Consider the following 22036-nt stretch of genomic DNA (forward strand, 5'->3'; position numbering starts at 1 on the left):
GAACAGGACAGTCACGAGGAAGTCTAAGTGGAACTGTTTCTGGTATTTTGTGATATTTTCCAGCAGCTCAAATTAGATTGAAACTTCATGCAGCCTCATGTGTTTCTTATATTTAGTCTGAAATGGTCAACTTCAGCTGAACTCACTCAGCGGTCTTACGCCTCCAAGCAGACTTGTCTGTCTGTGGTTTCCTCCTCACGTCTCTTGGTCTGCATTTAGTGTGTTCTCAGACATCAGAGCAACTCAGGAAGTCAATGCTTACCCACAGGTTACATAAGGTCTGATCGTGATCAAGTTGTGCCTCATGATCACCCTGCGTGATTTGTGTGTGAATCTTCAGAACTAGGGGGAAGACGGGACAGGGATACTGTACTGTACTGTATTATATATATATACATTAAATACTCACACACACATAAAAGCAAGGAATGACTCAATAAGTTTTACTTCAATTGTTTATTTCAGTGGTGATAGTATAAGGCACTGCAAATGTGAGCTACATAAGCTATAAATACTTTAATCTCAATACACCAAGTGCAAAAACTTAAACTTCACAAAAGTTATCCTGAATGAAACAACATCAGAGCTGACACTCAAACTAACATAGTTCTTCACCCACACAGGCCACTGTTTGTTGTGAATATTTCCAGTAACACCAGTTTGGTCAGTTTGGTCAGAGAAAATAAACAGGAGGAAGGGATATGTTTAACTAGAGCTACACGGTAAGATAATAATGTCATTTTAACGTCATTTTCTCTCAAATTCTTTACTCATTACAGTTTACAAAGATTCAAGATTCATAAAGCTTTATTGTCTAATATGTTGCCATGTTACAACATTTTATTTTGATTAAAGGCAGAGTGTGTGTGATGTGACAGTATGAGTTGTGTGTGATGTGACAGTAGCATGAGTTTTGTATGTTTTGCATTGGGGATGAACCTTCTTCCTGATGGTAATAGTTCAAAGCTTTGGTGGAGGGGGTGGGAGACATCCTGGATGATGAAGGTTTTTTTCCTTTCCACTATTGTACATAAAGATCAGATGGCTGTTGTTGTGGAGTACCTGTACCAGTAATCTCCGATTATGTCAGAAATGAAATGATCCTTCAGAGTCTGAGTGGTGAAATGTATAGACACGTGGAGGGACACGGGGGATACAGAGGGACAAAAGCATTAAAGCATAAAAGCATCAATGCCAATGCAACAGAACAAACTCAACACAATAAGAAAATAACATTCCAACAATGAAACAAACACAGCAAAACAATGCAAACACATATTCAAAGTCACAATATCAATTTTCAGAATTTACAGATAACCGGTCCTGCCAAAATGCTGTGTGTGTAAGATGTAAGATGGCTCTATTCGAGCAGAAGGAAGCTGTTAGTATTTTTTTCTTCATTGCATTATAGAAATCATACTGATTGACTTGTGTACTGTAAGTAAGGACAGGACAGGCAAAACTTCATATCCAGGATCGTAATCAACATCAATCTGAAAAGAGTTTTAAGTGGACTTATCGTGATGCTGCTGTTGCCAGGGTATATTTTGGGCTTTGGTGACGGATTCACTGCTTCTAAAAAAGATAAAACATGTTAGCATATCACTGTCTTTGGACAAAGTAACTCTGTAGTAATAGTAATGTAGCACAAAAGTATGGCATATTTTGAGTAACTTACAAATAAAATTAAATCTGAGTTAACATGTAAACAACCAAATGAATGTGTGTGTTAGGGTGTTGTAAAGGTCCACATATTCCTATACTGAACTGTTTAGGTACAGGACGTTCAATACAGATGTGTACAGAATGTACCAAATCTTTAACAGTAATAGGATTTTTTTGGCTGGAAAAATTTACCGCACATTAGGTAGTGGACCATATATGTCTGTTTAGTCAATTAACATCAAAAAACATTTGACCCTTTTTCAAAATACTATTGCCATTGCACATCAAAAATATTGTCAGTAAATTAGGGTAGCAGACAAAACCATAATCTTTCTGTACCTTTACCCAATGTGTGTGTGTATATGCAACCAAATGTGTGTGGATAAGATTTTACTGTAGTATTTTATGAGATAAATATAATTATAGCAGTGTTTTGCAAGAAAACATGTCTCACATCCAAATATAAGACTAGCAACAAACTTTTGACAGCAATAAATGTTGAATGTGAAAATCTGTGAAAAACAGGAGGAACAGAGCATGTGTATTTCCCACTGTCAGCCTCAGTCACATCTGTCAACGTGAGAGAGAAGTCGCCTTTCTGGGAGCTGAGTGAGTTGCCCTGTTTTTGAACGGTTAGACAAGACAGGTTTCCCATCAGTAAACCTGATACATTCTTGCTGTCTTGAAAACCCCACAGAATTGTCATGGCCTGCTTGGTTAAATTAACACTGACATTAGGGCCACTGTGTGAGCATGGCAGAACAACATCACCTCCCACATCTCCCTCTACCTGTAGGTCTGCAAAGGTGACTTCAAAAAGAAAGAACAGAACAGAGTCAATATTTTACTACTGAACGAACGGACACATAAAACAACACAAAAGGGTAGATTCTGATTAGCTAGCTTTGAGAATTTGTACAGGCTTTGAAATGTGTACTGGCCTACTCACCAAACAGGGACAATAGGAGACATATTAAATGGAGTCTGTTAAACAAAAAGAAAGAAAACTAACTCCAGTGTCTAATAGGTCACATTGTAAAGCATGCTACAAATGTAGACCAACTCGTAGCTCTACTCTCACTTCTTTAAAACTTGGTGCACCACACGCTCTGGGGCCTCCTTTTCCAGCACTCATAACGTGACATGCGGCAGTTATACTATAACTTGACATGACATGCTGCACATAGCAGACTTGAGGAAAACCTCTGACCTACTGCGAGAGTAGCAGTTCACAGTCTAATAAGATAAGAATGAACACCCATGTTAAAGCCTATGATAATGTGTGTGACATAACGTTACTTTATAATCAGTAAACAAGCCTTGGTGGTTTTGGTTTGACCTTTGGTATGTTTTAGCCTAGGTTGATTCAACTGTAGCTCTAAAGATTGCTATACATTAACTTTACTTTATAATCAGTAACCAAGTCAGTGTGTCGTGGTGTTAGGTTAAGGTTAGGCTAATCAAACATGGGGCCACAAGTCACCAGCTAACATCACATTAGCCAAATGTACTCAGGCCTGATACTTGTCTTTATGAATAGGCTAACGTTACAGTAATGTTCATACAGTATGTTATGCACTTTTAGAAATGTTCAACCTCAGCCTATTTTGAAAAAAAGGACACACGCAAATAAATAAGGGGCAGCCGTGGCCTACTGGTTAGGGCTTCAAGCTTATTCGATTTCCGACCAGTCCACGGCTGAAGCGCCCTTGAGCAAGGCACCTAACCCCTCACTGCTCGTCGAGCGCCGCTGTATGAAGGCAGCCCAGTAGCTGATAAGCAGGCCGGGGGGATGCCGAGTGGTTCCATCTGGTGATGTACGTAGCACACGTTCTTGCGAAATTGGTAAGGGCTTAGGGCTGTCCCAATGTTGAATTTCAACAGTTTGTTCAATCAATTTCAGTAGGCTACACACTTACCGAACCCTTTCTGTGAGTCTGCATCGCTGCAGACTTCACCTAAGGGATATACCCACAGTTCAAAGTGTTGTGACGTTTACCGCAGAGACAGAAAAATCCAGAAATTACAATAGGCGCGTTCAAGTTCAACCCCAACTTCTTGCAGTAGCGAGATCTGCCGGTGACAGCAGGGGCGGGGATACAAACGCTGCTATAAAGTTGGACACTTTCTACTTCCCGTAGTCTAGACGTGACCATGTGACGAAACAGGCCCGTGTGGATATGAAGAGGCATCTAAACGCCAGCACATACGTCAGAGATGTAAAAGCCAATTAGGGCAAAGTCCCGACGTCATGAAGGCAGGGTCTAGGCTGGTCTAGGCTCCGCAGTACCAGGAGAGATACTGCGCTGCTGCGCAGCAGCCGCCTTGCTCCCGCAATAAGTTAAGTCCATGTGATATATCGACTGCAGAGTCGTAAACACGCCCATCTAGACCATCATGGACAGATTTTTAACCACGTGCATATTGTGCTGCACAGCGCTGCTCGATGTTGCGCCATCACGAACTCGCCTATTGGTAAACAACAGCACAACACACGTGCATGGTGCAAATAGGCGCGTTCAAGTTCAACTCCAAATGACCTCTTGCAGCAGGGAGAGCTGCCGGTGACAGCAGGGGAGGGGATACAAACGCTGCTATGAAGTTGTACACTCTCTACTTCCCGTAGTCTAGACTTGACCATGTGACGAAACATGAGGCACGGACCCGCATGGACCCTTGTGGATATGAAGAGGCATCTAAACACCTACACATACGTCAGGGATGTAAAAGCCAATTAGGGCAAAGACCTGACGTCATGAAGGCAGGCTCTAGGCTCCGCAGCGCTCCACAGTACTTAGAGGGCTGCTGCGCCGCTGCTCAGCAGCCGCCTTGCCACGCCTTGCTCCCGCGATAAGTTGAGGCCATGTGATACCGACTGCCGAGTCGAAAACACACCCATCTTGACCATCGTGGACAGATTTTTAGTGCATCTCGCCTAATGTCAGCAACGTCTTGCCATAGGCAGTTAGTTAAGCAATAAGCCCCGAGAGGCCGTGGGTTATACTGTATAATCGAACAGCTAAGGGGCGTTGTTAGGCACGACGCGAAGTTGATCTTATATTTGACAGTAAAATATTTTCCACACATTCAACAAAAGTTACAGTTTGGTGTGTACCTTGTGTCGACCTAGTTTTCTTTTCTTCTGTTTAACAGACTCGATCTAATATGTCTCCTCTTTCTCCTGGTTGAGCCAGGTGAGTAAGCCTGTACTAATTTCAGTAAAGCTAAGGATAATCTTCCCTTTTGCATTGTTTTATGTGTCTGTTCAGGTGAAATGCTGACTCTGGTCTGTTCTTATCTTTTGTAGTCACCTTGGAAGAGTCTGTAGAGGGATATGTGGGAGGTGACGCTGCTCTGCCATGTTCACACGGTGGCCCTGATGCCCCTGTTACTTTACCCAACCAAAACATGACATTTCTGTGGCATTTTAAAGGTAGCAAGAATGTGTACAAGTTTATGAAGGCGAAACCCGTCTTGTTTGACCAAGACAAACAGTTCATAAACAGGACAAGCCTCTCAGCTCCTCAGAAAGGCGACTTCTCTCTCAAGTTGACAAATCTGAGTGAGGCTGACAATGGGAAATACACATGCTCTGTTCCTCCTGTTCGAAACGAGTTTCACAATCAACATGTACGGCTAACTGTCAAAGGTTTGTTGTTGATCTTATATTTGGATGTGAGTCATGTTTTCTTGCAAAACACTGCAATATTTGTATTTATATAAAAAATATGACAGTAAAATATTTTCCACACATTCAACAAAAGTTACAGTTTTGTGTGTACCTTGGTTTAATTCATTTTCGGCACAGTAAGCCTGTAGGTACTGCTACCCTAAAATTCACTGACAATATTTTTAATGCGCAATGGAAATAGTATTTTGAAAAGGGGTCAAATGTTTTTTGACGTTAATGACTAAACTGACATCCACTGGTTCACTACTTAATATGTTTGTGTGGATGCTCAAATTTGAAACATGGTCTGCAAGCAAAGAAAACTTACCGTTGATTACTATTGATTACTGTTAAAGACTCCATTTGGTATATTCGGTACACATCTGTATTGAACGTCCTCTTCATAAACGGTTCAGTAGGAATATGTGCACCATTACACCTCTAACACAAGCAATCATTTGGCTGTTTATGTGTTCACTCAGAACTCTCATTAAGATCCTGCATTACACAATGTCCTTTTGAGATATGCTAACATGTTTTATCTTTTTCAGAAGCAGAGTCACCTAAGCCCAAGATAGACCCTGGCAACAGCAGCAGCATCATGATACTGTAGGTCCACAGAAATCTCTTTTCTTATTGATTGTAATGTTGATTACGATCCTGTGTGTGTGAAGTTTTATCTGTCTTGTGCTATCTAACTTATCTTCACAAGTGAATGGTAAATTATTTCCATAATGCAATGCAGCAAAGAAGAATTGTTGTGTCACTAACAGCTGCACATTACATTTCCTCAACCGCCCAAATATAATAACAGAGAGAGAGATAGAGAGAGATAGAGAGAGAGAGAGAGAGAGAGAGAGAGAGAGAGAGAGAGAGAGAGAGAGAGAGCACTTAAGATATCCCTGCTGAAAAAAACCCAGCAAGAAACCAGCTTACGCTGGTAGCTGGTTTTAGCTGGTTTTAGCTGGTTTTCTTCCAGCTATTGTTGGTCTTTGCTGGTGTAGCTGGTTAGGCCACTAGCTAGACATGCTGGCATGACCATCTGAGGAAGCTGGTCGTGCTGGTGTGAATAGCCTGTCGTTTGGGATACAGCTGGTTTAAGATGGTCATGCTGGTGACCAGCCTGTCAAGCTTGACAAAGATGGTCAAGCTGGTTTTCTAGAAGGACTAACATAAGCTGGCGTGGCCAGTAAAAAACAGCAATGTAGACCAGCAACACCAACTATGAGGGTACTGTATATGTGGAAAAAATGGTGACATAATCTACTTGGCAACTTAATACAAGATAACAGGCCCAAAGTTTTGAGTTAGGTGTCTTACTGCAATTGGAAACCCGGAGTTTCCCACAACTCAACGTTCCCCACAACTCCACACACACACATACACACACACACGCGACACCAACTGGGGGGTGCTACAGCTCCCCCTGGATTGGCCATAGCACATTCGTAGCACCCCCAGGAAAATAATGGTTTATATCTCATTTAAAAATATCCCTGCTGAAAAAAACAGCAAGAAACCAGCTTATGCTGGTAGCTGGTTTTAGCTGGTTTTAGTTGGTCTTTGCTGGTTTTCTTCCAGCTATTGCTGGTCTTTGCTGGTGTAGCTGGTTAGGCCACCAGCTAGACATGCTGGCGTGACCATCTGAGGAAGCTGGTCGTGCTGGTGTGACCAGCCTCTCGTTTGGGATACAGCTGGTTTAAGATGGTCATGCTGGTGACCAGCCTGTCAAGCTTGACAAAGATGGTCAAGCTGGTTTTCTAGAATGACCAACATAAGCTGGCGTGGCCAGTAAAAACCAGCAATGTAGACCAGCAACACCAACTAAAATGACCAGCTTGAGGTGGTACGACAATCAAAACCAGCTGAATTACCATCATAAGCTGGTTAAACCAGCTGAAGGTGTGTTTTCGCGAGAGTTTTGCTGGTCTTGCTGGTTAACCATCATAGGGTGGTCAAATAAGCTGGTTAACAAGCTGGTCAACCAGCAAACCACCTTTAGCTGGTCAGGCTGTTTTTTTCAGCAGGGATGTGCACCAAGAGTGTCATTTTCTGTGAAGACAGACGCATGAATGGCAAAAAGAAATGTGCAGCCTACCTGTGCATATAGATTAGATTAGATTAGATTAGATAACTTTATTTATACCCGGAGGTAGATTTGGTGTGCAGACAAGTGAGTTGGCACATTAAGGAACATACAACATAATAGACATTAAAACACATCAAACCACAGGACAGGCAATTAAGAACACAGACATTATGACACCACAGACAGGACTAATAGTAACCACTTGGAAGAAGACGTATAAAGTGCGCCAGTGCATCTCATTGGTAAAAACTTATGGCCTTAGTTTCAGGTCGGTTTTGTTAACTTCCCTGATTGCAGAGGGGATAAAACTCCCTCTAAATCGTTTGGTTTTGCAGGCGGGCAGTTTAAATCTAAGGCCGGATGGGAGGAGCTGAAATTCTGTATGTAGCGGATGGGAACTGTGATCCAGGATGGAGCCTGCTATCCTCAGCAACTGCCTGGTGTAGAGGGTATCAGGGCTAAGTTGTGGCTCACCAATTAGCCTGCTAGACCACCTAACTATTTGGCTAAGGGAGTTTTTGCTTTTAAGAGACAAGTTGCTAAACCAACATGCCAGACAGAAGGATATGATTGATTCAATAAAAGCACGGTAAAAAAGGGTCAGCAGGGTTCGGTCTATGTGTAGGTAGGACAGTTTCCTAAGACAGTACAGACGTTGATTGGCCTTTTTAAAAACAGCTTCACAGTTAGCCTCAAATGTGAGCTTGTTGTCTATGATAGTGCCCAGGTATTTGTATTTGTCTACCATCTCCACTGTCTGACCTTTTATGTCTGTAGGCATCTGGACCTGGTGGTGTTTCCTGAAGTCTATTGTCATGTCTTTAGTTTTTGTGACATTCAGCTGCAGGTATGACTTGTCACACCAGTCTGTGAATTCAGCAACAATTGGACCATGACTAGCCTCTTTCCCCTTTAATAGGCTGACAATCACGGTGTCATCAGTATATTTGAGAATGTGCCTATCATCTCTGTTGCTGCGGCACATATTTGTGTATAAAATGAAAAAGAGAGGAGACAGGACACAGCCCTGCGGGGACCCTGTGGAACTGCAGGTCTGGTCAGAAAAGGTGCCATTGACTCTCACTCTCTGTGTTCGGTTTGTTAAAAAATGAAGAATCCATCCTACAAGGTTGTTACTTAAGTTGAATTGTTCCACAAGCCTTTCTACTAGGACATGTGGCTGAATGGAGTTAAAAGCCGACATAAAATCAATAAATAAGAGGCGAACATGTGTGTCCCTACCCTCTAAATGTTTAAAAATATATATGCTCAGAGTAAGAGTTAGGCCTACTTGTGCAGTATGTAGCCTATGCTTGAGGCTAGGCATCGGCCGGTGTTATTAACCATTTCCTGTTTACCCAGGTGACGACGTCATGCTTTGAGAATCTAGCCTATTAGGCCTATTTAAACCAGAATAAAACTTGATTCAATGCCAGGCATGTAGGCCAACTGTGCCTTCAGGAGCCATGCAGCCATGGGCCTATTCGAATAGCCTAGGCCATTTTTATATCCTCTGTGTTTTTTCTTTTTCAGAGAGGTATAGGCTGTGTGTCCACCATGCAATCACATTTGTTTTGCGCCAGTGGTGGCTATTTGCAATGCAAATTCTATGACGTTTAGAAAGTAGTTTTCCTTAAGAGTGTGTCCATGAGAGGACCGGGTGGGGGTGATACTAAGTCACAGACTAAAAACTCAAAAAGCCAAAATAGCCTACACAGCCACCCCCCTACCCCCACTCGGAAAATCAGATCACAACCTTGTTCACCTGCAACCAATGTACATACCAAAAGTGCAGAGGCTTCCATGTGACACACGCACTTTCAGGAAGTGGACATCAGGAGCAGATGAGGCTTTGAGAGACTGTTTTGAGTCCACTGACTGGAATGTACTACAGAATGGTGATTTGGAGGAGGCCACACATTGCATGACTGTCTACCTGAACTTCTGTATGGATGTTGTTGTTCCCACAAGAACTGTGCGCTGCTTTCCAAACAACAAGCCTTGGATAACCAGCAATGTCAAGGCCCTTCGAAATAGGAAAAAGATGGCTTTCAAAGAGGGGAACCAGGCAGAGCTGAGGCAAGTGCAGGGGGAACTGAAAGTCAGGCTGAAAGAGGCCAAGGAGGATTACAGGAAGAAGGTGGAACAGAAGCTGCAGGAGAACAACATGAAGGAGGTCTGGGATGGAATGAAAACCATCACCGGCCTGACCAAGACCATGGTTACACCGCACCACCTCCCCTCCCCTCCCCCCTCATCATAACGGCAGATCAAGTTAGAGGACAGCTGAAGAAACTCCATCCCAGGAAAGCAGCCGGGCCTGACGGACTGTGTCCAAGACTGCTCAAGGCCTGTGCTGCTGAACTGGGAGAGCCACTGGAGCATATTTTCAACCAAAGTCTACGTCTCGGGAGAGTCCCAACACTGTGGAAGACATCATGTCTCATCCCCGTCCCCAAGAAACCACATCCACGTGAGCTGAATGACTTCAGGCCAGTCGCTCTCACATCACACCTGATGAAGACCCTGGAGAGACTGGTTCTGGGGATACTTAGGCCACAGGTGCGCCATGCACTAGATCCGTTACAGTTTGCATACCAGGAGAAAGTGGGCGTCGACGATGCCATCTCATACCTCCTACACAGGACACACTCTCACCTGGACAAGGGGAAAAGTGCTGTGAGAATCATGTTCTTTGACTTCTCTAGTGCTTTTAACACCATCCAACCCCCCAGACTGAGTGACAGCTCCTGCAAATGGGTGTGGATGCTCACCTATCCTGGATTGCAGACTACCTGACTGAGCGGCCACAGTTTGTCAGACTGAAGGACTGCCTCTCCAACACTGTAATCAGCAGCAGGTGCTCTCTCCAGTCCTGTTCACCCTGTACACGTCTGACTTCTGCTACAACACGGAGTCATGCCACATGCAGAAGTTTTCAGATGACACTGCAATTGTGGGATGTATCAGGGATGGGCAGGAGGAGGAATACAGGAGCCTGGGCAACTAGACAGGCTGGTAAGGAAGGCTGGCTCTGTTGTGGGAGCTGATCTGGAGTGCATCACTTCAGTATCAGACAAAAGGACCCTGAACAAGCTACACAGCATCCTGGACAATGACTGTCATCCACTCTACAGCACTATCATACAGCAGAAGAGCTTGATCAGCTGGAGACTACGCTCCATGACATGCACAACAGACAGACTAAGGAAGTCATTTGTACCCAGGGCCATACAACTGTACAATGCTTCACTGAAGGGAAAAGGAGAGTTGGACCTCTATGCATATATATCTGCACCTCCACCCTCTTATACACTTACATGGCATGGCTAACATGTCTACCCTCTTTTTGTCCATATATTTGACCAATGACTAATGTCTGCACCCATATCTAACTATGCTTGCACTGCTGCTATAACTCTTGTATTATTACTATGTTAGGTCTATTTTAATTGTCCATATATTTATACTAGTACTGTTATTGTTATCAATGCTTACATTTTGTACTGTACATATGTATTGCTGGTCACTAGAATGTAATATTGCACTGTTGCACTGTGGAGTTTTTGATTTACTATGCTTACATTTTGTACTGTAGGCCTACATATTTATTGCTGGTCACTAGAATTTAATCTTGCACTGTTGCACTGTTGGACTTATTTGCACAACCAACTTGACACACACCTCATACTGGATCACAGTACCAATCCTCAGTACATTCATGCACACCTTATCCATAGCATTTTACTGCTCCTTTAGTCATGTTGATTTGATTTGTTGATTTGCTTTGTATTTTCCTGTTTACATTGTATTGTATGTTGTGTGTGGTGTCTTAAGCTGCTGGGACCTTGAATTTCAATAAAGTATCTATCTATCTATCTATCTATCTATCTATCCATCTACACATTTTGAAACAGCTGAGGGGGAGTTAGGACCCCCTCCTTGTTTTAGGCCAATTTTTTTTTAAAAGGTCCTGAATTGCTATTGTTAGCTATTGGTATTTTGAGTTTTTAGGTGTAGGCTACCCTTCAAACTGGCAGAGTTTGGGTAGCACCACAGACAGTAGGGTAGCGCCCCGCCTGGTCCTCTATGCGGCCTCCGTAGCTACGTACGCACTAACTAAAGCTACGTCACCAGGCGGCACTGCTCATCAGTAGCCTTAAACAATTACAATTCATCCCACATTTTCCCACAATTATGCGTATGGATGTGAGGTAATGTTTTTGGCGGTTTAAAAATTAAACTGTGTACATCTAATTGGAATAGTTTAATGAGAGAGTCCTCTAGCCGCCCTATGGCGGAAGTAATGGGCGTAAGTGGTAGCTAGCTAGCTAGCTGTTTTGATGGCCAGCCTGTTATCTCATTTAGTTGTTTGTGTACTTTTTATTTGACAAAATATGTTGAGATTGAACATTTCTAAAAGTCCGTTACATAGGCATATTACTGTAGCATTAGCCTATTCATAAAGTAGCAGACTTGAGTATTTGGCGGCTAACGTCGTGGTCCATGTTTGATCAGCCTAAAAACCTACCAGACACATTGACTTGGTTACTGATTATAAAGAGAATGATGGCCTAGTGTACGGCAGGGTTTCTCTGCCTTTTTGGGGCTAAAACACACCAAAGGTCAAACGAAAACCACCCAGGCTCGGTTACTGATTATAAAGTAATGTTATGTCACATACATGATTATAGGCTGTAACATGGGTGTTCATTCTTATGAACACGTCACTTTGCCCCACGGCACACCACCGATAACAGCTGATTTACAGTATGAGTGTGAGCAGCAAGCCCGTGATTAGTTAAAGAGAGGAATGTACAGTAGGCCTATGCTAGATGCAATCCGAGTTGTTATGAACCGTTATCACAGGGTTTGATAAGCTCAGGTGTGTATCTCTCTTGCAGTAGGTCAAAGGTGCTCCCTCAAGTCTGCTATGTGCAGCAGGTCACGTCACGTTATAACTGCAGCATGTCACGTTATGAATGCTGGAAAAGAAGGCCCCAGGGCTTGTGGTGCAACAAGTTCTGTAGAAGTGAAACTACAAGTTGCTCAACCACATCTTCAGCATGCTTTTACTATGTGACCAATTTGACATTGAAGTTTGTTTTCTTTCTTTTTGTTTAACAGACTCCTTTTCATAGTACTCCTGTTGTTCCTGATTGAACAAGGTGAGTAGACATGTACACATAATCTGCCCTTTGGCATTGTTTTGTGTGTTTATTCAGTGGTGAAATGCTGACTCTGGTCTGTTCTTATCTTTTGTAGTCACCCTGGATGTGTCTTTTGAGGGATATGTGGGAGGTGACGTTGTTCTGCCATGTTCACACGGTGGTGATACATTTGTGTGGGAGTTTGAAGGTAGCAAGAATGTATACAAGTTTATTGAGGGGAAACCGGTCACGTCTGGCCAAGATGAACAGTTCAAAGACAGAGCAACTCTCTCAGCTCCCCAGAATGGCAACTTCTCTCTCAAGTTGACAAATCTGAGTTTGGGTGACGGTGGGAGATACACATGCTATGTTCTTCCTGAGTTTTCAAAAGATGTACTGCTGACTGTCAAAGGTTTGTTGTTAATCCTGTTTTGATGTGAATAATGTGTTCTTAGAAAATACTGCAATATTTATATTACTCATACATTACAGTAAAATCTTAACCACACACATTTGGCTGCATACACACACTACGTTACTCAAAAGTCAAGGTTTAGTGTGTACCTTGGTTCAATTCATTTTCGGTACAGTAAGCCTGGTAGGTAACTGCTACCCTAAAATTCTCTGACAATATTTTTTATGTGCAGTTGGACTAGTATTGTGAAAAGGGTCATATGTTTTTCATGTTAATGGACTAATCTGACATATGGTCCACTACTTAATACACTATATTGCCAAAAGTATTGGGTCACTTGCCTTGACCCCCCTAATGACTTAAGTGACATCCTATTCTTAATCCATAGGGTTTATTATGACGTTGGTCCACCCTTTGCAGCTATAACAGCTTCGACTTTGCTGGGAAGGCTTTCCATAAGGTTTAGGAGTGTGTTTATGGGATTTTTTGTCCATTCTTCTAGAAGTGCATTTGTGAGGTCACACTGATGTTGGGCGAGGTGACTGGCTCTCAGTTTCCGCTCTAATTCATCCCAATTTAGGTGTTCTATCGGGTTAAGGTCAGCACTCTGTGCAGGCCAGTCAAGTTCATCCACACCAGACTCTGAGATCCATGTCTTTATGGACCTTTCTTTGTGCACTGGTGCACAGTCATGTTGAAAGATGTAGCATGTTTCTCTCGTGGAGTAGTCTGATTGAGCCTGTAGGTGTAAGGCTGTATGCATTGTGCGTACCAACACTTAATGGCTCCCATATGAAACAGTTTTTAAGTTAGACGCAACAGCACATTATTTGGGTGCACCCGACATTTTTTAGATGCTTACATTAGGCTGAATCTTTGAAACATGCTTCTAGTCTATACCAGACAAAGCATGAGCTTTTAGCCATCTACATTCGATAGCCTATATTCTCAAGACCCATGATGCTGGACATGCAACTGTGCTCCGTTGCCTGGGAATAAGCTAGCCTTTCTCTGTATATTATCTACAGCGTTAGGGCCTCCTCTCCGATGAGATTGCTAGTCCACGGAGCAGCGAAGTGTTACAGGCTGCCCTTCTGTCACATGTCTGATAAATTAGGCTATACTACGGCACAAATGGATGGTTGATTATTGTCCAACCGGTGGCCGAAAGAAAAGGAAACTAAACGTTCCCAATTAGGAAATATTTCTTAATAGTGTGTGGTCAAATAACGAGGCGTAGCCTGCAATTGGGGTAGTAATGCGAGCGCTCATTCAATGTGTGTGCGCGTCTGCGCAAGTGAAACCGAACGTCATCATAAAGACACTTTTCTCAGCAACTTTTCTGTTCAATCTGGACCAGCAGCAGAACTGGCATTAAGATCCAGTAGATCTTAGTTTCCCTCATCTACTCCGTTTTTGTTATATTTTTGGCTGGTGCTGTGCCGTAGTAGGAATTGTTTTAATGTAAAAAATTTACTGTGGCTCAAAAAAGGTTGAAAATACTGACCTACTCTTTTCACTGAATGCTTAGACAGTGCTGTGCAAAGAATTACACAAATAGGCCTAGGATAAATATGCTTTATTACCATTTATTATTTGCTTTTTTTCTCCATCTTAGAAGATAACATATACTGTAATGTTACGTTCATCCTATATAGCACTGTAAACGGGTGCACTAAGCTATATAGCCAAAACGCCTCATCTGGGAATTGAACCTCGTACAGTTCCGAGACGCTAACCACTGAGCTGCCTATAGACCTTCTTTGCATTAATAACAGGTGGTTATACCTCATAGGACTGAGCGTCACATTCACAAAATGTTTCTTGGTTAACAGACTGGCGGTTGTATGTGTTCACTGAACAAAGATGATGAAAATAAAGCACAACCTTTCCATCTAAAACTTAATTTGAACAGATATTTGTGCTGAAACCGTTCAGAATGTTCACTTTCTGCAGATGAAACGAATGTCCGCCAAGGGGGAAAAAATGCGGAATTTTGGCAAATTTGTTTTTAGCTTACTCATTTTGAGTAGGACTAAACTGTTCGCCAAAGGCCATCATCTTTGGCCCCAGCTTGATAAAAACAAAAGTGAGTTCTGATTGAGCCTAGTGTACTGTATGATTTAAACGAGGTGATCTTTATCGTTCTGTAGCTTACAGTAGTTACTTTATCAATCACACTGCCGCAATACTACAGCCGACTGTACTGCCACCTTGTGGCGATAAGTTGCAATACATTTCATGCAGCTGCATGAATCAAAGAAAGCGCGAGTGAAATGGCCACTTCTAAATGGGGTCCACTGTACAATAGACTTGTAACTAGCTTCGTAGTTAATTATGTCATTAGCCAGCAACCCACCAACACCATAGCCTAAAGCTTAATGATCTCATAATCTTACCATAATAATTTTCGGTGACATTTATCTATTCATCAAGTAAATGTTACTTTTGCCCCTTGCTTCGGGGGAAACCAGTCCCATTGGTGTACAGTATCTGATATAGGCGGGCCAGAGGCGAGCTAAACTGATGACGACAGTGCTGCAACGTTCAAAGTCAGTAATCGTTGGTCGTAGTGTTGTGTCGAAGTCATCATTATTCAGTCATCATTATTCGTAGCCAGACCCTTAATCTATAAGATTAGGGTGTGGATTTCCCAAGCTAATTGAACTTTACGTCCTGTACCTAAACAGTTCAGTAGGAATATGTGCACCACTACACCCCTCACACACACAATTATGTGGTTATGTCTTCACTCAGATTATTCATCCATTAATAAACTATCAGTCACAGTGTATAACTTACATACTGTTACACTACAGTGTAGTGACTTTGTCCAAATACAGAGATATGCTAACATTGTTTTGTATTTTTCCTAAGCAGTGCAACCGACAACTAAGCCCAAGATAGACCCTGGCAACAGCAGCATCAAGATAGGTCCACAGAAAACTGTTTTCATATTGATTGTGATGTTGATCCTGTCTATATGAAGTTGTATCTGTCTTGTCCTATATAGCTCTCACGAGTCTTCATGAGTGAATCAGTATGATTTCCATAATGCAATGAAGTCAAGAAGAAATGTTGTCTCAATAACAGCTGCCTGCTGCTCAAATAGAGCCATCTTATATCTCCTCAACTGCCCAAACTGGACACACACACACACACACACACACACACACGCACAGTATAGTTTTGTGGCAATCGAGAGAGTGAGATTACACCAACACCAATACCACAGAGACATGTAAATATAAATAAAAAGCTAACTTAACATCCACACAGCCAAAAAAAAAACCCACCACCCCACACATACTAATCCCCCCCCTCCCCCCCCCCCCCCCCCCCCCACACACACACACACACACATACACTTACTATCTTTATTAGGATCACAGAATATTTTCTCTGCCATCATCAGTATCAAACCTTTTCTAAAACACATTAAAGTCTTTCACTCTCTCTTGTTCATTACACACATTGAGTTCACTTTCCCCCTGTTCAGGTTAGATGAAGATATTATGACTGAATATGCGTTTGCACTGTTTTGTTGTGTTTGCTTCATTGTTGAAATATGAATTTATTATTATGTTGAGTTACTGCTTTTATTTATTCCTTGTCCCTCTGTATCTCCTCTGTGTCACTCTACATGTATATTCATTTCACCATCACTCACACTCTGAATGACCATTTAATTTCTGATATGATCAGAGATTACTGTGTGCCTTAGGTACAGTTAGGCCTTAATAACCAAGTTGTTACAGGATAAAGTTGTTACAGGATAAAATTGTTACATGTGTGGTCAGACCATTGGCGCTTCATTTATGGAGAGTAATATCAAATATGCTATAAAGATGTTCAAAGTTACAGTTGTTATTGGAAATCTGTAAAGAAAGAAAATGAAGTATGAAAATGAATAAAAGGACATTGTTGTCTTACCGTGTAGCACTAGTTAAACATACCCCTTCTTCCAATGTTAATTTGAGTTGAGCCAAGTTGTTGCATTTGGAGTGCAACATAGGGCTTACATTTGCAGTGCCTTACTAGTATCACTGAAATAAACAATTGACCATTTTTGTGTGTGTGTGTTGTCTTGACTTCTGTGCGGTCCTCCCTCTCTGGAGATGCACATACACACCTGTAATCTAAATACACTTGAGTTTCACGGACATGTGGAGGTGAGAGAATAATGAAACAGGAAGTGAGTGATCAAACGTATACAATAGGACATGATCCAAGCTCCCTGTGTGTAAACACACTTTTGCCTTTGTTGATTTTGTCCGAAGTGACTTCCAGAATGAGAACTTTACAATAGGCTACCTAAAATTTAATACGTTTTTGAAAGATTGAAAGCCAATTTTAATCAAAATAGTAATAATAACAATGAAGCCAGTACAATATTATGAATTTGATTCTGATCTCATGCTTGTAGATAAACTTACACCTGTAAGGCAACACACCCATAAACTGGTGTGTTTTGTTGTTATCCTGCTAAATAGGCTGCCTGCTTGCTCTTATTGGATAACACAGTACCCTTTATTCTTCAACATGTTATTTTATTATGACCAGTCAGCACTTATAAAGATATCAACACATAAGTTGCACACGTCTGATTAAACTGGGTTGCTGCTGCTGACTTACATGTTCACATGAATGATATGGCAGCATCACAGTGGAAGGAGATGTAGGCTACACAACACAGAATGATAAATAGCAGCAACACAGAATGATACAGTAAATACAACCAGCAGGCCTACCTGTTATAGCAGCGCTCCACAGGCGATGGTGATACCCGCAGGGCGATCGTGAGGCACAACTTGATTACGATCACAGCTTATGCAAAGCTGTGGGCATACAGTACTTGTTGCTACTTGAGTTAACTTTCTGGTTTCGTCTGATGACTGAGAACACTGAATGCAGAACAAGAGACATGAGGAGGAACTACAAATGATGCCGTGAGACGTGAGAGAGTCGAGCCAGTCAGTTTAGTATTTCCAGAAAAAGTATTGAGTGTATAACAGATGCATGAAGGCCTGAAGTTTCAATTAAATTAATGATCACCTCCTGCTGTATTATTACGTTTCAGAAATACACTGTAGTTCCACTTAGAGACTTCCTCCTGATTGTTCTCTTCTGACTTGTTACACCGTCACAGAATTATTGGTTGCAAGGTTGTTTGACTTTCATGTTCTAGTTTGGGATATTTCAAAGATCACTCCTTTTAAGGAAAATTAAGGATGATAAATGCATTCAGCTGTGTCACTGTATTGTACTTATTGGAAACTGAAGAGACTGGCATGTACTCACCCAGCTTCAACATAACTGCTTGTTGTGGTTGCTGGACTGTGACAAACAAACAAGAAACAAGATCAACCACTCATGATTCCACATATCTAAGCATTTTAATCCCCTCACCGATCTTTAAAGATACACACATGTGTAATATGCAGTGCGTAATACAGAGATGCATTTTTTAAACTCCAGCTTGCATCACATTCAGCCAGATCTGCACAGAGCTGCAAGAAGTCAAATGAGCCTAATGTCATGTGCCATGCGTTCATGCATTTAAGTTCAAGTTTATTATAGCCATTTCAACAATATTTTTATATGCAGAATGCAGTTGATAGGAATGTGTTTTGGTTATTATTCAGATGAGGCTATGTAATGATTTTGGTAGCCTACCAAAACTGAGCAAGGACCCTGATGTCAGCAGTCAATTTTAAATTTCCTGAAGTAGCTTGCAAACTACTGACCATTGAGCTAAATGAAAGTTATAAACTGTCCATCTCTAGTTTTATAATACAAGATCATAGCACAATAGTAGGACCACTTTGCAGTGCACCTGTTTAAAGTGAGGATATAGTGCCACCTTGTGGTTTGAAGATTGAGAAATAACTTATAAGCCTGACTTACTACTTCCACTATAGTCAAAAGCTGAAGTGGCCTATGGGTTATGACCCCCTTTAACAACTCCACTCCCCATTTGTCCATATAGTATATTGTTCTTCTTAAGCTCCCTATCTTGATCCAGGCTTGATCCAGCAAGCCCACTATTTTAACTAAGTTTACTTCAACTTCTTTATTATTCCCGTTTACACACTTTTTGAAGATGTATACTGCTCCTAAAGCGTTTGAGCTATCGACGCGGTTCCAACACTAAAAATTCAGGCCCGAACCGGTGTAGCTTGCTTATAGATTTCGGAGGGCTGCACGTTGTCGTTTTTGCGGTATTCCCGTTTTTCGGTCCCATTGAAATGAATGGCGGAATGTTCAGGCATTGTGACATCACAGCTGCACCTGAGCAAGGCAACTCTTGCAGCTACTCAGATGCAGTTCTTGTTATTATGGTTATGGTTATGGTTATGGTTATGGTTATTTAGCAGACGCCTTTGTCCAAAGCGACATAGGCTACAAATAAATAACAGTACAAATTAAATTAACAGTGAACAATTACAATAGGGAGAATAGTAATATTATCAGTAAAACAATAATTTTAAGCACTAACCTAATGAGAAATAAAAACAGTGAAATGAGAATAGCAATCAAATAAGTCACTCAGTTAATTAAATATAATAATAATAACTAAAGCATGGTATGGCTAAATTTAAGGACAATAGCAAAATAAATGTCAAATTCTATCAATGGACAAATTATAACAAAACAATACTATTATACAAACCATAACACATCACAAACTCAAAGGACTAAGTGCATATTGAACAAATATGCCTTAAGACCCCTCTTAAAAGATCCAAAGCTGTTATTCCCTTTCACCTGTTTATTCTTCCCTTTTGTTCTCTCTTCGGGTTTAACTGGGTAACCTATTCCGACGCACCTGTCCCCACAAAAGAGGTGTGTAAAAGCGTTTTGTAAACCCTCTATAGTATAATCATTTATATAACCATTGATATACTTATTAATACCAACCATCATGACTTACAGTAATACTAACACACTCTATTTCTCTTCCCTTTCCCCTATACCTCACCTGTGAGGTAAACCATTACCAGCCATCAACCATCTCTGTGCCTGTCCCTCATCACACCTGAAGTCACATCCCTCTGACTGCCCTACCATCGCCATTGCCTTCGCCATCCCTATGACTGCCCTACCATCGCCTGCTGTGGTTCCCTGCCCGAATCTTTGGCCCACGCATCCCAGCGACCCATCACTTTCCGAAATAACTAATGGATTAGGCCTACTAATGGACAATTTATTCCCTACACTGGACTATTTGAACTTTCATTGTCATTGTAACCTTCAAACTACAAATGACTACTGTAACTGACCCAAGGCAGATGGGTTGGGCCCTTGAGTCGTGGATCTGTCTGAGGTTTCTTTCTTCCTATGTATCTCCAATTCTAGGGAGTTTTTCCTTGCCCCTGTTACTCATGGGCTCTCTTTGAACGTGTAACACTCTGTAAAGCGCCATGAGACGTGTAATGTTTTGGCGCTCTATAAGCGAAATTAAATTGAAAATTGAATTGTTTATCTTTTGCCAGCTGTTGCTATTGCTTTTGAGATAACGACACTACTCCAACTCAAAGCCATCGATATCTCAAAGTTGCGACACTACCATTAGGTGCGTTTGCGATGAGCTGCGGCTGACTTAGGCTGACTTAGGCTGACTTAGGCTGGCTTCATACGTCAACGAGAGCTGCAGAGTCTTAGCAGGAGGGGCAACTAGCACATGCAGCTCATCGCGGACAGTCTGACTGAGTTTACGTACCTGAAGTCACTCGCGAGAGACCTCGCTGGAGACCTCGCGGTAGATATCGCGGGATTTTGTATTAAATACAGTAAAACTTTTATTCTTACTCATTAAAATGTGCATGGTGACTGACGAAATAAATTGATATGATGTGTTTAAATAAACCACTGTTGTCATACAGTTAAACAGGCCTGCATTGCAGCACATTAATCAAATATCAAGTGTTTTCCGTGTGTATATATTTAACCAACAGCATAAAATAGCAGAGTATCCTCACGTTTTCAGTAGGCTAGCCTACCGCTGTTCCAGAAATCACAAATAAGAAGGTATCCGTTCGATTTCTGTTCATTTTAGCAGATTCTAACGTAAGGAGCAAAGATTCTAGAACAGAGCAAGATGGATCACAGGGATAAGCTCCAGCGTCATCCCAGACGTTGGTTTTAGTGCAGTTGAACTGATCCGTCTTGGTCCGCTCTAGTGTCTTGGGTAAGGAGGCAGAACGAGACACCTGTCATACTCGTCATGGGGAGATTCTTCCAAACGGCCCTATCACAACTTTGAACTGACGTCATTGGGGTGGGTTTTGGCCAGCGCAGTTGCTTAAAAACCAACTGCGCTGAACTGCGCTGGCTGAGCTAAGACGCAGTCTCCCAAGATCTTGTATGGACATGTGACATGATGTCACGGGGGTAATGGTGCATTCCATTTAGTGTTGGCAGTCTCGTATGTTTACCCGCCCGACATGTGAGAATTAGTGGCTAGCGTGAACGCTGGAGTTTGTAGTCTTTTGGGAAAGAACATGGATGCCACCAGGGCAGCAACTGTCTCTTAGTGCTGGACATTTGTCTAGAACACAAGCAGATGTCCCTCATTCTCCCTTTTTGGGTATGGTCAATGGGAATGAATAATAAAAACATTTTTGGGCAATTTCAACAAGTGCTGTCGCATTTCTAATGAGCTAGATGGGCATTAGCAGGCTAGCTAGTCATTGTTATTACAGTGCATGAAAATGCACTGTACTGTTCTTCCAAAACTTCTTCTTCTTCTTCTTATTATTATTCCGCTGATCAAATTCATTTTTTCTATTCAGCTTGAACCGTTTAACTTAGAAACTTCATTCAAACGTCGCAACGTAGGTCTTAAATAGGGGGATGCTGCTAAGTATTTTTCAACTTTGCAACTTTTATACTTTTTAAACTATTAATTAAAAACTATTACAAATTTCCCCATAGACTTAACATTGGCCTCTATGACATCACAATCGGATCATTAAGCAATTAGAATCTTATGCCAGGTGGCCAGCCCCACCTGCAGCAGCCCTCTCTCTCTCAGGCTTTAAGCA

At 41.8% G+C, this 22036-nt stretch overlaps 1 protein-coding gene across 1 annotated transcript; it reads left to right on the top strand.

Annotated features, from left to right (window-relative positions):
* Window positions 1–630: 630 nt before the first annotated feature.
* On the top strand, window positions 631–17047 carry LOC134071333 (uncharacterized). Its single transcript, XM_062528010.1, has 7 exons — window positions 631–722; window positions 4819–4859; window positions 4973–5314; window positions 5887–5944; window positions 12552–12592; window positions 12690–12986; window positions 15870–17047. Exons 3-7 carry the CDS (start codon window positions 5074–5076, stop codon window positions 15974–15976), a joined length of 744 nt encoding a protein of 247 aa, XP_062383994.1. The 5' UTR covers window positions 631–722; window positions 4819–4859; window positions 4973–5073; the 3' UTR covers window positions 15977–17047.
* Window positions 17048–22036: the final 4989 nt, after the last annotated feature.

The sequence above is a fragment of the Sardina pilchardus genome, chromosome 23 (assembly GCF_963854185.1).
Source record: "Sardina pilchardus chromosome 23, fSarPil1.1, whole genome shotgun sequence".
Classification (NCBI taxonomy): domain Eukaryota; kingdom Metazoa; phylum Chordata; class Actinopteri; order Clupeiformes; family Clupeidae; genus Sardina; species Sardina pilchardus.

What these genes read in the sequence shown, in the direction of transcription:
- LOC134071333 (XM_062528010.1), top strand. Translation starts at nt 5,074, where the DNA reads ATGACATTTCTGTGGCATTTTAAAGGTAGCAAGAATGTGTACAAGTTT. An exon ending in AGCAGCAGCATCATGATACT is followed by an intron (nt 5,945 to 12,551) that starts GTAGGTCCACAG and finishes TTTGTTTAACAG; the next exon opens with ACTCCTTTTCATAGTACTCC. An exon ending in GTTGTTCCTGATTGAACAAG is followed by an intron (nt 12,593 to 12,689) that starts GTGAGTAGACAT and finishes TATCTTTTGTAG; the next exon opens with TCACCCTGGATGTGTCTTTT.